Source organism: Lepidochelys kempii, chromosome 1 (assembly GCF_965140285.1).
Source record: "Lepidochelys kempii isolate rLepKem1 chromosome 1, rLepKem1.hap1, whole genome shotgun sequence".
NCBI lineage: Eukaryota > Metazoa > Chordata > Testudines > Cheloniidae > Lepidochelys > Lepidochelys kempii.
Window position 1 is genome coordinate 250,741,100 of NC_136380.1, and position 13,517 is coordinate 250,754,616.

Here is a 13,517-nt window from a genome sequence, read left to right on the forward strand (position 1 = left end):
TTCGAGTCGGGGGAGAGTCGTGTTAGAGGGACACTAGAGGATGTTTGCGCTGTTGTTGCACCTCTCCTATGGACAGCCTATTTCCAGGGCTACCTACTGAGCAACTTTCCCGTGCATCAGCAGTATGTTGCCAGATTGTTCACATTTTAAAGAAACTTTTCTATTTTTATTTCTATTTACAGAGCACAGTGGCTACATTGAGGTGGTTTTTTTTTTTTCAAATCTATTCCACATACACGTGATATATTTCCTCTTTTATCTTTTTTCCCCCTCCTCATGCAAACCTGTGGGCCAACTCTGATGTCTCAAGCAGCAGCTATGTAAATATTTATTAATGCGACAGTCATCAAGGGGGGGAAAAAGTTGCTTAATTCCATTACACAGGAAACCCTTAACTTCTGCCTCTCTCTGAGGGTGCCGTCAGTGAGAACAGGAAAAGTTCACAATTAGAGCTGGTTTGACAGACTTTGCTCCCTTGGTTCCTGTTTCACTACAGACTGTCATTCATGTAACTGGCAGGTTTTATCTGTTATTGAGGAGACTTCCCCATCAACCTCAAGGCCAGCATTGTGTAGTGAAGGAAAATGGAGCTTGCAGATCTCTTGAAATTTCCCGTCATGGAAATCAATGGAACAACAGTAACAGTGGCTCTGCTGGTGATCCTCCTAATGTTACTCTGTTGGTAAGTGTATTCAGACTAATATGAGATCTATGTAACACTGAAAGCCAGCCAAAAAATTTGCGCCAGGAGTAGATTCTCCCAGCAGGAATTCAGCACCAGTGTATCCCCTCAATCAAAATGTCTTAGTGTTTCATTTTAAGAGACTGGAGTGGAGGCAGATACTGAGATTAAAATAATAAAATAGACACTTATTAGAAAGTCTTGTCAAATTTGTGAGAATTTTGTCTTTTCTATAGGGGTTTTTTTTATTTTTGTTTTTTAAAATTTCCCTATTAAAGTCTTTAGTATTTGGAGTAATTTCTGTGGAACCCTATCAAATTTCATTTAATACCTCCTGGTTTTATCCCCATTAAGTTTCCATGTGAGAGATGTTGAAGGTGGTCAGATTTTAAAAGGAAAGAAGTATAGCAGGGGTTCTCAAACGGGGGGATCACAAGGTTATTACATGGGGGGGTTGCGAGCTGGCAGCCTTCAAACCCCGCTCCAAACCTAAGCCCCGCTTTGCCTCCAGCATTTATAATGGTGTTAAATATATAAAAAAGTGTTTTTAATTTATTAGGCGGGGTTGCACTCAGAGGCTTGCTATGTGAAAGGGGTCACCAGTACAAAAGTTTGAGAATCACTGAAGTATAGTGTCGCTTGCAGAGTCTTGGACCTTTCTCTCTCTTGATCTTACCCACACCCTTTGTTTGGCTTTTAAACTCAACCCTACCAACACCGTAAACGCTTCTTGAGTTCCCTTGCTTTTTTTTTTTTTTATTTCTCACATTGGGTACATAGTAGACTGATAGTAGGGGATGGGGAGGGAGGCTTATAAAGTAGGAAAGAACTGGATTACAGTGGACAGAGAACCTTGCCTATGTGTGCTGATTATCTATTAGGCAAATTAGCAATAGTTTACCTGCCATCTCTGTTTTTACTACAGCTGTGCCTCAAATCCTCCCCACTCACCCCATCAACAGCCATTGTTCTTTGTTTCTGTGTGTCCAAGGAAGAGATTACTGGAAAATGTTAGGAAATCTAAACTAAATGCAGTCTTTAGACCACCTGCAAAGATCAAGATAAAACACAGTAATAACACCATAGGTGTGTCAATGAGAGATGCTCGCCTGCATGTGCTCTGATTCTTCAGTCTCTTAAGGCCTCATCCATTTCCATTTAAGTCAAGGGGCCGGGGGGCGGGGAACTCCTGCTGACTTCAAAGGGAGTGAGGTTGGACCATAGGTGGTTTGGCAGAATGTATTGAATAGATATGTTGGTGATCCAGTTTGGTTTAAAATAATAATTGACCCAAACCACCTCTGAAAAGTTACAGTCCAACCCATCTGTTTTGTGGTCTGTTTTTTGAGATCCGGATAAATCACACTGAGGATTCTTGCTGCAGCACACCCAATGTCCAGTGTGGATTGTGGTTTAAAAGCCATGATCTGGCCCATAATCATTACTAAAGCAAAACTCCCTTTGACGTCAATGGGGATCTTTGCCTGAGTCAGGAGTCCAGGATCGGGCCCACAGATTAGTTCATGCTGTTTAGACCATAGATCGCTTTCAGCTGCAAGGAGGGGAACCCCCACCCCCTACAATTTCAGGAGCTAGAAAAGGGGCTGGAGAGCCCCATTGCGGTGGGAGGTTGCAGGCAAAGCCACAATTACTGCTTCTTAACAAGCTTCCAAAAGTGCACAGTTCTGAGCAGTGCATGCATCTGCCATCAGGTGTGCATTTCTTAATATAATAAATCCACATGCAGACCCAGTCAGGTGTGTGCTTTTCAGGAGTCCATAACTCTCTGTTAAATCAAAAGCAATCATTTTGTTCAGATTAAGTGAAGACACTAAGGGCTTGAATACACTTCTTGGGGGATTGACAAGCGGCGATTGATGCATCAGTGATTGATTTAGTGGTTCTAGTGAAGACCCGCTAAACGGACCGCAGATCGCTCTCCCGTCGACTCCTGTACTCCACTGGATCGAGAAGAGTAGGAGGAGTCGATGGGAGAGCGTCTCCCATTGACATCATGTAGTGTGGACCCTGTGGTAAGTAGGTCTAAGCTATTTCTATTTGAGTTACGCTATTCACGTAACTCAAATTGCGTAGCTTAGATCGAATTTCCCCCGTAGTGTAGACAAGGCCTATGTCCTGGGCAAAATTAATTGTTGGCATCAGTAGCCACAGAACTCTATTGACTTAATGAAGTCAATAGAATTGTTTCCTGTTTTGTCAGTCATGGCTTTGACCCCCAGCCTGTGCTGAACTTCAGCTTTCAAGCTTCATTTCTTTTGGGCATAGATTTGCTCAAAAGAGTGTAGTTAGAATTGTTTGAAGCAGAAAAAGGATTCACTACCAGTTGCAATTATAACTCTTGCTGCTGATCTGTGGAGATATATTAATACAAGTTGAGATAATTAAAGGATACAGATGCCTAGGGACCATTGTTTCAATGAAAAGACAGTGTGTTTCGCAAACTTCCCGTAGAATGTGTTGGGCAACCTATCTGAGCTGTCCTGTGAGAGTTCACCTTGCGGATATAATCTTTTCACCATCCATTTGTTGTTTATTCCAGTAAAATGTCATGATTCAAGCTGTGTCATTAGTGGCTTGAAATCCGTCTGCAGTCGTAAGAAGAGAAGTGGCTTCTGCTGGTGTTAGAAGCCTATCAACCTTTTCCAACCTAGCTGCTATTTATAAGGAGTTGTTAGGTCTGCTGTGTGTTATAAATACTCCTTCAGGGCTGAAATCTTGCAAGCAGGGAATTATTGAAAATAATACGCATATGGTTGCTAATAAAAATGTGTCCATAATTCTAGAGAGCATTTACTTGCTATATTCATGTAGCATATGCCATTGTGCAGCTCCTTTGTAGTGTCCCTGCACATGGCTCTGATGGCACGAGCAATTAAGTAGTTAAGATGCCATGAATGTTTCCATTCTAACCCCCTATTTTCATTTGCTTGTAACTTTCTGAAATTTTCATTTTTCAGGCCTGGCCTCTGCCTGAAGGTTGCTTTTTATTTATTTGTTTGTTTAATTTTGAGTGAAAATTGTTCAGCCATTTTGCATGTAAGGAGTAGGAAATTATTGCAATGTATCTCAAACACCTCTTCAGCAGAAATGTATGATTTATGTTATAGTAATGCCTAGAGACCAGCCAAGATCAGGGCCCATTGTGCTAGGCACTATACAAAGAGAGGGTTAGAGTATGTCTGTTCTGGCATAGCAGCGTCACTGAAGTTATGCTGGCATAGCCCCATAATGTAGAAAATTCCCTTCCATTGGAGTAGGCTGTGCCATTCCTGTAAGAACACCACCTCCCCGAGTGACAGCAGCTATGTTGATGGAAGCACTCTCCCATCAGTATAGCTGCATTTACCCTGGCGGTTAGGTCAACGTAACTATGTCAGTCGGGGGGTGGTTTGTTTCATACCACTGATCAACATTTTATACCCCTGACCCCTGTCGACCTAACTTTTAAATGTAGACCAGGCCTAAGAGACAATCCTGGCCTCCAAGAGCTTAAATCTAAATAAACAAGATAAAGAGAAGGTGGGGAGGAGAGGCAGGCAAAGCATAGCTGTCAACTCCGAGGGGCTCAAGCATCCACTGAAAAAAAAAAGGGGGGGGGTGCCGAGCACTCTCTGGGCCTAATTAATCTTTTGCGGGCCCTGGATCCTGGACCGTGTCCCTGCCCCCCAAGGCCCTTGCCCCCGCTTGGCTCCGCCCCCTGCTTGCATCGGGGGTGGGGGTGGGGGCGGGGGCAGAGAGGCGCACCCACCAGCAAAAACAAAAGTCAGCACCGGTGTGGCAAAGGGATATGAGTAGAATGAATAATGTGATGCTGGCAAATGTCATGTTCATTCTACAACTTTTTAAAAATCCTTTTTGGAGGTTTGTTAGGGGACTAAGTAAACAGGCAGCTGGGGAGGGGAGAAGAGACTGGGGAAAAATTATTAGGAAAGGATGGAGGGCAGGCAGAGTCAGGCAGAAGTGGAGTGACTGTGAGGGAGGTAGGGCCAGGAGGGATTGGAGCAAGCAGCCAGTCAGCACATGGGGGTGACTGTCTAGAATAAAGGATTGATGACCTCACCAGTGCCTGGTGGTCCTTGCTGTAACAGCTGCTGCATGGAAGTAACCCTAAATGAAGGGAACTGCCTTGAGTCTTCTGAAGAAAATTGTTTTAGGTTTCACCGAGTTATGACCCTTTGAAAATCACACTCTACCCATACATGGTACATATCTCTCCCCCCCACCCTTTTTAAACAGAAGAGTCCCAAAATGCACAGGTCCAATGTAAAACCTTTATCTCATTATGAAAGTACTTTGCTTTTTTTTTTTTTAAATTAAGTGGATAACATTTATAGTGGCTATCATCTGTTACTATTTTTGTCCTTCATTTAGAAACCTGTCTTTTTAAACTGATTAAATCTTTACAGTTTTACAAAATACAAAAAGGACTAGTTTGGCCACATTTTCAGTGTTTATTCAGCAAGTTGGGTGCTGAATTCTGTTGAAAACCTGGCCAAATGTCACAGAATGCTGCTGGGTGTTGAGCACTCTTGAAAAATCTGTCCTCATCTTCCCCCTCCATTTCTCTGATAACCAAAATGAATACTCTGGTGCATTATTGTCTTTTTTTGTTCTGTGTTTGCACAACATCTAGCACAATAGGGTCCTGATCTAAGACAAAGGCTCAAATAATTAATCCTAGTAATTTATCAGAAAAGTTCCTCCTAAGCAGACTTTCCTCTTCCAACTCCCAATGTGGAAACTAGCAGTCTATTCACTTAACCTTCCTGTGGCTGAGTTTCCTCATCTTCAAAATGGGGATAATAATATCTCAAAGGTTTAATTAGTATCTGTAGAGCTCTTTGATATGCTACAGTGAAAGATGCTATATTATAGCTGTGCAAAGTAGTATTATTCATTTTCATTTTAACTAGATGCTGAGTTGGGTCTCCCATGCTTGGCTGTGGGTGCAAACATTATTTTGTGGCTTTCCTTTTGCTGTCTGTGAAACTGTTGATAAAAGGAAAGCAGGAACTCCTTTTTCTTTGAAAGTTTAATGTACCATAAGCTTTACATTATGAAGACACTGTCACAGCTCTCTGACGCATGTGTTCAAACTAGATTTTCAACTGCTTGTCTAAACAAACCTGATTTTTTTAGAAAATTGGAAGGTGAAGGGGAGGTGTGTTTGTGTGTGTGAGAGAGACAGACACACACGCATTTCTCATTGCACGCTTAGCTTTTACCCATTGTGAAACAGGCACTTATGATGTCCTTGCCTGGTGCTGCAAAGCCAAATCATTCAAAAGGCATCAGTTTTACATTTAAAATTGTTTATTGCTTGCATGATACCTAGAGGCGCTGATCAGAGATCTGGTCTTGGTAATGTCCACACATGTAATAAAAAGACAATCCCTTCCCCAAAGAGCTTACAGTTTGTATAAATTAGAGAAGAATTGGAACTAGAACAGTTCTTTTAAACCCTTTCCGCCCCTGAATTTTAGGAGTTTGGATAAAGTTGAGAGATGGATCAGCAACTAAACCTTGGTCTGTATTTGAATCAGAGTTCACAGCTGAAACCCATCTCTAGCTGACCGATTTAGAACACTCAGACTTTGGGACAGCTTGGTTTCAGATATTTCAACCACTTAATGTTGGGAATGTTTAGATCTGGGGTTTTGTGAGGTCCCAGAGAATACAGATTAAAAAAAAAAAAAGGCTCAAATCCAAGCCCTAGTTTTGCAAAACCAAAACCCAGATGACAAAACTTTCCAAAACTTAAACCAAAATTGTCTGTATCTTCTCACCCATCTCCAATCATGTGTAATCTAAAAGCTGGGTAAAAATGAATTGTATCATAACTTTGATTTTAAAACTGTAGTGCCTTGTGAAAGGTACCAGATCAAGAGGACTAGAAACTGGGGTACAGTACTACACTATACTTACCCACTGGATGCAGATGTTGTGTGGGCAGTGCCAGCTTCTCCTCACTACATCAGTCCTCGTTAGCTGAAAGGCCGATCTCTGAACTGTTTAGCCCTTAAGATCTGAATGGGCATGGAGATTAACTACTCTGCTGAGACTGCCAGGAATGTTGAATGTGATGGTTTTGAGATGTGCACCCATTTCCACAGGAATTGTATTGAGATTCCCTGTTTCATTTTTTTTGTTACAGCAGTGCTGTATCCCAGAAGGGCGAAAAAAGTCCTCTAGTATACCTTCAGTAATATTGCTGGTGTGTGTGCTGTCTCTTTGTGAGCTAAGGTATTCATACAGTGTTTGTGACCTGTAGTATCTGGGTGCATTATGTTCAGTTTAAAAGTCAAAGTATGAATTGTCCCTGTTAATGACCTAGTGAAATTACTGTCCTTGATAAGGGAGCTGCCTCATGGATAGCTGACTGGGAGAGGGCGTGGAAACTTTGAAGATGATACACTTCCCAGAGAAAGTTGCTGTAGGAATTGGACAAAGTCAAGAAAATATGATCAACCAAAGGAAAAGAAGAGAGAAAAGAGAAATTAAAATCTTACTTTAATTTTCCGCCTAAAAATAAAAATCTTCATTCCTGGGAGAGAGGAAAAAAATGCTAATGGGAGGAAACTGTTTCTTGTCTGATTTTAAAAGGATGTCTCTGTGTGTGTGTGTGTGTGTGATTTTGGTTTGCAGATGGTATGAAATTAGGATCTAGTGACTTGTGCGGTCTGTTTGTCTTTGAATACAACAAACCCTATGCATTACTAAAGGTACTAAAAACCCAGATAAAAATAAATTTTGCTTACTTCTAAATAAATTCATCTTCCATAATGGTATAAAAGGGGAAAATAATTACACTGTTTTAGTGGTGGTTTGCTTCCTCCTTAGTTAATCTTCTTTGGAGGCAATGGTGGTGTACAGCTTCTCTTTCAGATGTTGCTAAAGTTTTGTTTTCGAAATGCATGTTTGTTTCAAGGTAAAGTTCTTGAAAGTATGAGCCAAATGTGACTTTATGTCAACTTAAATAAAAAGTACTAAAATTATTTTCTGAAATTTATCAAATCAGATGTTAGGGCAAGGGGTTGGCTCTGAAACCTTCAAAGCAGTAAGAGTTCTACTGGCCATTCATATCAGTAGGGGTGGGAAAACTAGTTTTGATAAAACAAGAATTTGTGTAAATCAGGCTTTTTATCCAAAGATCAAAAGACTTTTGACTTTTCCCCCTTTCAAGTAATTTCCTCCACCCCCCCCCCCCGACATAACCCTGCGCTTCTTTGTTCCTGTTTGAACCACATGTGTTGAAAGCAGCTTCTGCAATATTTGCAGGCTAACTGGTAGCCTTATGAGAGCATGCTTTTTCAAGACTTCCAGCCCAGCTTCACAGATTCAAGACATTCAGTTAAGCATCCAAACTTAGGGCTACTGGGAAGTGGTTTTCACTAGTAATAGGTGATACAACAGGAAACAGAAGTCTATTTAATATGCCAAGAGGCTAATGTAACATGTTGAGGCCCTCGTGTTTGTGAAGTAGCAGCCTGAGCCCAATTTGCATTCTGGTCCCTCACTAAATTATGTCTCTTATGAAATCTGACCCTCTTTCTCCAGTTCCATTCATGAATGACCAGCTTCACAATGAATGACCTCCGCTTCTAGCCCACTACAGAAGATGTTGAGCACCTTGTGGGATTGGGGCCCCAAAACTCTGATCCTTTCTGCAGTTCTCCATTACTTTTACTAATGGGCTGAGTGACCCATGTTTTATAATTTGGCAGCCTCAGAGAGTGTGGTTACCCCCATACTAGTAATCAGGTTGACAGGTGGTGGCTGGGTGGGAAACCCTTCATTGTATCCTCAGCTGGCCCTGTTGGCTGCTTTTCAGAGAATGGCCCTTAAGCTGGAGGAAATGCTTTGCCTAGTTCAAAAGTTCCACCACGTGAGGTTGCAAGGATCTGACTGAACAGGAAATATGGGCAAATTCCCACTGATGACAGAAAATCTTCCAACTCCTCATTCCTTCCGTCATACAGTCTTACATCAAGCAAATCTGGGGTTTCCACTAAAATGTCAAATATAATATGACATTGGAATTGTGCAATGTGTGATTTCCCCCTCTGAGAAAACCAGTTGGCTCTGGGTGGGCCAGACCAAGCTTTGCCTGAAAAGGAGCAGAGTAAGCTAATGAATTCTGATTTGGAAGAGTGCCAGGACACTAATGACTAAATATCTTTCGTTCTGAAAACAAGGAAGATCTGAATATCTGGTATGAAGTTCCATCACAATATTGATTTGTACTGTTTTCTTTCTGAAAACAAAGGTCTCTTTATTTTTGGGTGAGATGGAAAGGAGTTCCTTGAAATCATTTTTGTAGCTTCAGAGCAAAATACTTTTAGTATCTTCATAGGATAAACTATAAAGGCCCTTTTATTTCTGATAAAACTGTGTGCTCCTTGAGCGCGGTATAACATTGATACCCTTATTTCTCTCCTTAAGGGTGACATTCAGAGGAACAGCACAAAGCCTAGGCCCCATTTTAAGCCCTCAAAATAGGGCTTAAGTAGCACATAGGCCTTGAGTTAATTTGCTGCATAGGAATGAATTGCACCATATTAGTGTCAGGTCAAGGGATCCATGCTTGGGTTGTTTATTCCTATGTAAATAAAAAGGACTCTTAAATTATTCTGGCATAAAGTTTGATTTAGAGTAGGGAGATTGGTTCTAATGGTGCACTGAGGTCGTCCTGCAGAATATGTTAGATCTTGAGACTCCACTGGAAAACTTTTAGAACCCAGGTGGGAAATAGCCCTCCAATGCTGTAAAGTTAGTTAAATCAAACAAAAAGTTCACAATTGTTAGATCACCCCTGGCACAAGCTGACAGCGGCTAGGCTGCTGGCCTTCATTTCTGGTGAGTAGGGATGTGACTGCAGAAGCTGCCCACAGCCATTGCTCCACTGTGGGCTTGGATTTGGGCTGGTCTAGCTTTGGAAGGGCCAGATTTTGCAAGAGACAAGTTGACTCAATTCCTTTTTCAGGAAGCTTCTGCTAGTGGGGCTCCAGAGAAGCCAAATTGCACTGGGAGTAGGGAGACCTGGATTCTGTTCCTGTCTCTGCCCCTGGCTTGCTGTGTGGCTTTGGGCAAATGACTTGCCTCTCTTTGCCTGTTTGCCCTCTGTCTGTGTTGTGTATTTGGGATTTTGGGGGCAGGGACTGTCTATGTCTGTGTCTGTATAGTGCCTAACATAAAGAGAGTCTGGGTTGGGGCCTTTACACACTACTGCAGTGCAACTAATAAGCCGTTTTAAAGATGCTGCTTTCCGCTGGCTGACCCCCCCATGGGGGGAAGGGGCTCTGGTGGTGGGAAGGAGTGCAGAGCACTCCCTAGCTTGAAGTAATAATAGCAACCAAATGCTTTACAGTTTTGTTCAAGGGCTTTCTGCTCCACCACTCTAAAAATTGTTCTGGTGCCCCTGCCAAAGGGATGATATTGGCAACACCACTGCCTCCCCTACCTCCCCTGGGATAAATACCTCCCTTCCCCTGGTTCAGTTGCCCTGATTCAAGGGGTATAGATTTGCAATTTAAATTATTTGAAATGCTCTGGGCCAAGCTCTCCTCTGGCCTAACTCCGCTGATTTTAAATGGATTTAATCCAGCAGGCAATCGGGCCTTGACTGACCAGACTTTCTGAGAAGTTGAACGGTAAACATAAAAATTCTCCCTGTGCCATGTCCTCGCCTCACATATATTCCATAGTGTTTTAACAAGGGCAACTTTTATTTTCCCCTCCGCTCTCTCAAACTTTTTAAAAATCCACCTATGGACCCTCATAAATAATGTTTCATTATCTTTTGTTTTCTCTGCTGGCTCAACTGTAGTTAGCTAATGCTTTCCACAGGCCTGGGTCCCCCTCTCAGAGAGAAGTGGAAGTAGGTAATTGTGCAGTATTTGATAGACCTGCTTGAAAATTACTGGTGAAAACTTCCTTGGAGGTGCAAAAAAATGGCTATTTAGACAAAACTGAAATGTTAGTGAGAATTTTCATTTTTGTCAAAAATCTTGGGGTATGTTTATTGAAAAAAAATTTTTTTTTAACAACAGAAAACAAATGAAAACCTGAAAAACTTTGAAAATGGAAATGTTTTGCTTTCCTCTAGGTTTTTGACAGAAAACAGAATACATGTTTTGAGGATCTCTAGTGTATGATAACCACAGATGAACAGGCAGCAGAAGGAGTGCAAAGTAATTTTATTTTGTAGGTCATATTTAAAAACAAAAATAAAGTGAAATTCTTTTTAACTTTCCTAGGAACAGAGCAGATTTAAAGAATAGATATTTAGAGTCCAGTTCTCCAGGGCCATGCACTTTCTGTCATCATTTACATCAGAACAGTTTCTGTTCTGATCTGGTAGCATTTTACACCCACTTTCTGTGGATGTAAATGACTATACAGGGTGCAGGACAATGGCGAACCAAGGCATTGGTATTTGCGGGTGGACTGTACCCACATTGGTCATAACTATGGTAACTACCTCCCCGTCCCTGATGTCCCCCCTTTCTCTCAGTTCCCTGGAAAATTCAGGAATGTAAGGGATAGGTTTGGAAATGATCAGTAGGCAGGAAGGGTACAAAGAGGGTTATTGGGGCTAAAAATGTTGGCTTGGTAATGATGGGGTGATTGTTCTTGAATGGGGTGAGGAGGTAGATGGCTGGGGAGGAAGAGCAGTGTGGACATTGATCATTTGGGAAAAAGTCAAAAGGCTGTGGGGGGAGGAGAAGCCGAGGGAAGATGCTGATTGAGGATGGAGGAATGAGTCATGTGGCTGGTTGTGGAGGAAGCACTGGGCAGCTGGGAGTGGCTGCAATCCGATATAGTCCACACATGTGATGCTTCTTATCCCAAAAGAGCTTTTTGTAAATACTCTCTTGATTGATAGAGATGTAACAAGATATCGATCTTTACCTAGAGATTTACCGTGTGGAATGTGAGAGAGAAATTGCAATGCAGCCACCTCAGGGAGGGATGGAGAAGCAGCAGCCAGTGGGGGCCAATAGCATGCTGCATGACAGTGGTTGACAGGAAGAACTGTGGCCAAGGATGGTGGTGCCTTCCTCCTGTTCTTGGGGGAAGAACTTCATGTGATCTTTAAAGTTTACAGAGAGCAAACGGGACTTCAGTTTGGCATGAAAGGTTTGTGTCAAGCTGTGACAAATGAGTCCACATTGAGTTTTACACAATATATCTGCATTTATGGTTTTTTATTATGTATCCTAGAAGGGTCAGCTGTGCTTGTGACCTCTATACTTTCATGTTAATGGAAGTGCCAGTGAACTAGAATAATTAGCAATGGAAAGCAGAATGAAAATCGCAGTTTTTAACTCTAAGGCATCTGAGTTAGATACCCAACTCCCATTGAATTTCAAAAGAATTTGTGTGCCTAACTTTCTTAGGTTCCTTTGACAAATCTCAGTCCAAATGCATACACCAAGAGTAACTTGCAACCTCATATCTATCTACAGTCAGAGCACTGTAAAGACACTATTTGTTTTGTTTATTCAGCTGGCCAGAGGCATTCAAAGAAAAGGAAAGTGACAAATTGTCAGGAACTTGCTTATGCTCAAATAAATTTTGTTAGTCTCTAAGGTGCCACAAGTACTCCTTTTCTTTTTGCTTAGGTAAAGGAATCTTTGCTAATCGGATCACAGTATACGTTTTGTATTAGGAAAAATTGAAACTTTTTTTGTGTACTGGTGGATTTTGAAAAGACTAGTGGGATACAGTTTTTTCTGGATTGTTACACCTTTCTGTGAAAGTCTTGGGGTACTATAACTGAACCAAACATTTTCTCAAGAGGCATGTTGGACCCAGAGCTCTGGCTGAGAGACAGAGGCACAGCTGTGGGAGAGTAAACACTTAGTAATTCAGGAAAAAACATACAGCTATTCTGAAACTAAATGGGGAGGGGGCTAGTTTCAAGTGTTGTTCAGATGTCTCCTTTTCCAGGTATTTAATGTAGATGTTTTCATTATTTCTTCTTTCTCTCCTATTTGTTTCTAATACATAATGCTTTTGCTCAATCTAAATAGAACTGGTGTTGACTGGCATCTGGGGAAATGATTGGCTGATGCTCTCAAATAAAACAGAACTCTTCCCCCTGCAGAGAGGGAGAAGGTGAGATCCTGTATGAGAGTCACAAAGGAGGGAGAAGGCTGTGGTCTTCTCCTGGAGCAGTGCCATAGAGGAATCTCAGGGATATATTGTGTGCACAAGATAGTCAAATAATCCAGTGCACCATAGCACCTACAACCAAAAAGCTGTATGGAGATTTGCATATTTACCATGGAAACATTAAGGTCTAAGTTGATCCTGTTGTTGGGATTCAAACCTGAGGGGCTAGGAGTTTGTGATATTTCAAACCCCATGCTTTGTCCACTAAACTATCTCCTCAGTGTTTAGTGATGGGTTTGTAACCAGAACAGGGTCCCTGACTATTAAGGAAATGGAGAACTCCTTAAGGGGCTTGTTAATAAACTGTTTCCTCTGAAGGACCCTTCTCTATTTAATTTTGACATTTTTAGGGATTCTACACAGCCACCTCTTCCCCCCCCACCCCCTTTTTGTTCACATTCCTAAGTGAGAGCATCACCAAGCAGTGAGCTCTGTGCCATGGCAGCATTTTATATTTTGAGCAGAGATAAAAATCTTTCCTTCTATAAACAAAACAAATCAAGGGATGGTGCCCCAGAGAACCATTTCTCTGTAGCCATTTTCCTCCAGCTGCTTTCTATTCCATGCAGTTTGCAATGCACCATATGAAATACGCATGTGCCTGCCAGCGTGCATGGAACGCAGGTTTCCTCCAGAC

At 41.8% G+C, this 13,517-nt stretch overlaps 1 protein-coding gene across 4 annotated transcripts in view; it reads left to right on the forward strand.

Moving 5' to 3' along the window:
• Positions 1–13,517, forward strand: part of TBXAS1 (thromboxane A synthase 1) — a 316,426-nt gene that overhangs the window by 13,077 nt on the left and 289,832 nt on the right. For 2 of the 4 annotated variants that reach the window (XM_073323035.2, XM_073323042.2), the window contains exon 2: positions 520–682. In XM_073323035.2, coding sequence (XP_073179136.1) covers positions 585–682 — 98 coding nt within the window. In that variant the 5' untranslated portion in view covers positions 520–584. Of the gene's footprint in view, positions 1–413; positions 683–13,517 lie in introns of those variants that run through there. The other 2 variants (XM_073323058.2, XM_073323026.2) reach the window with 2 other exon arrangements.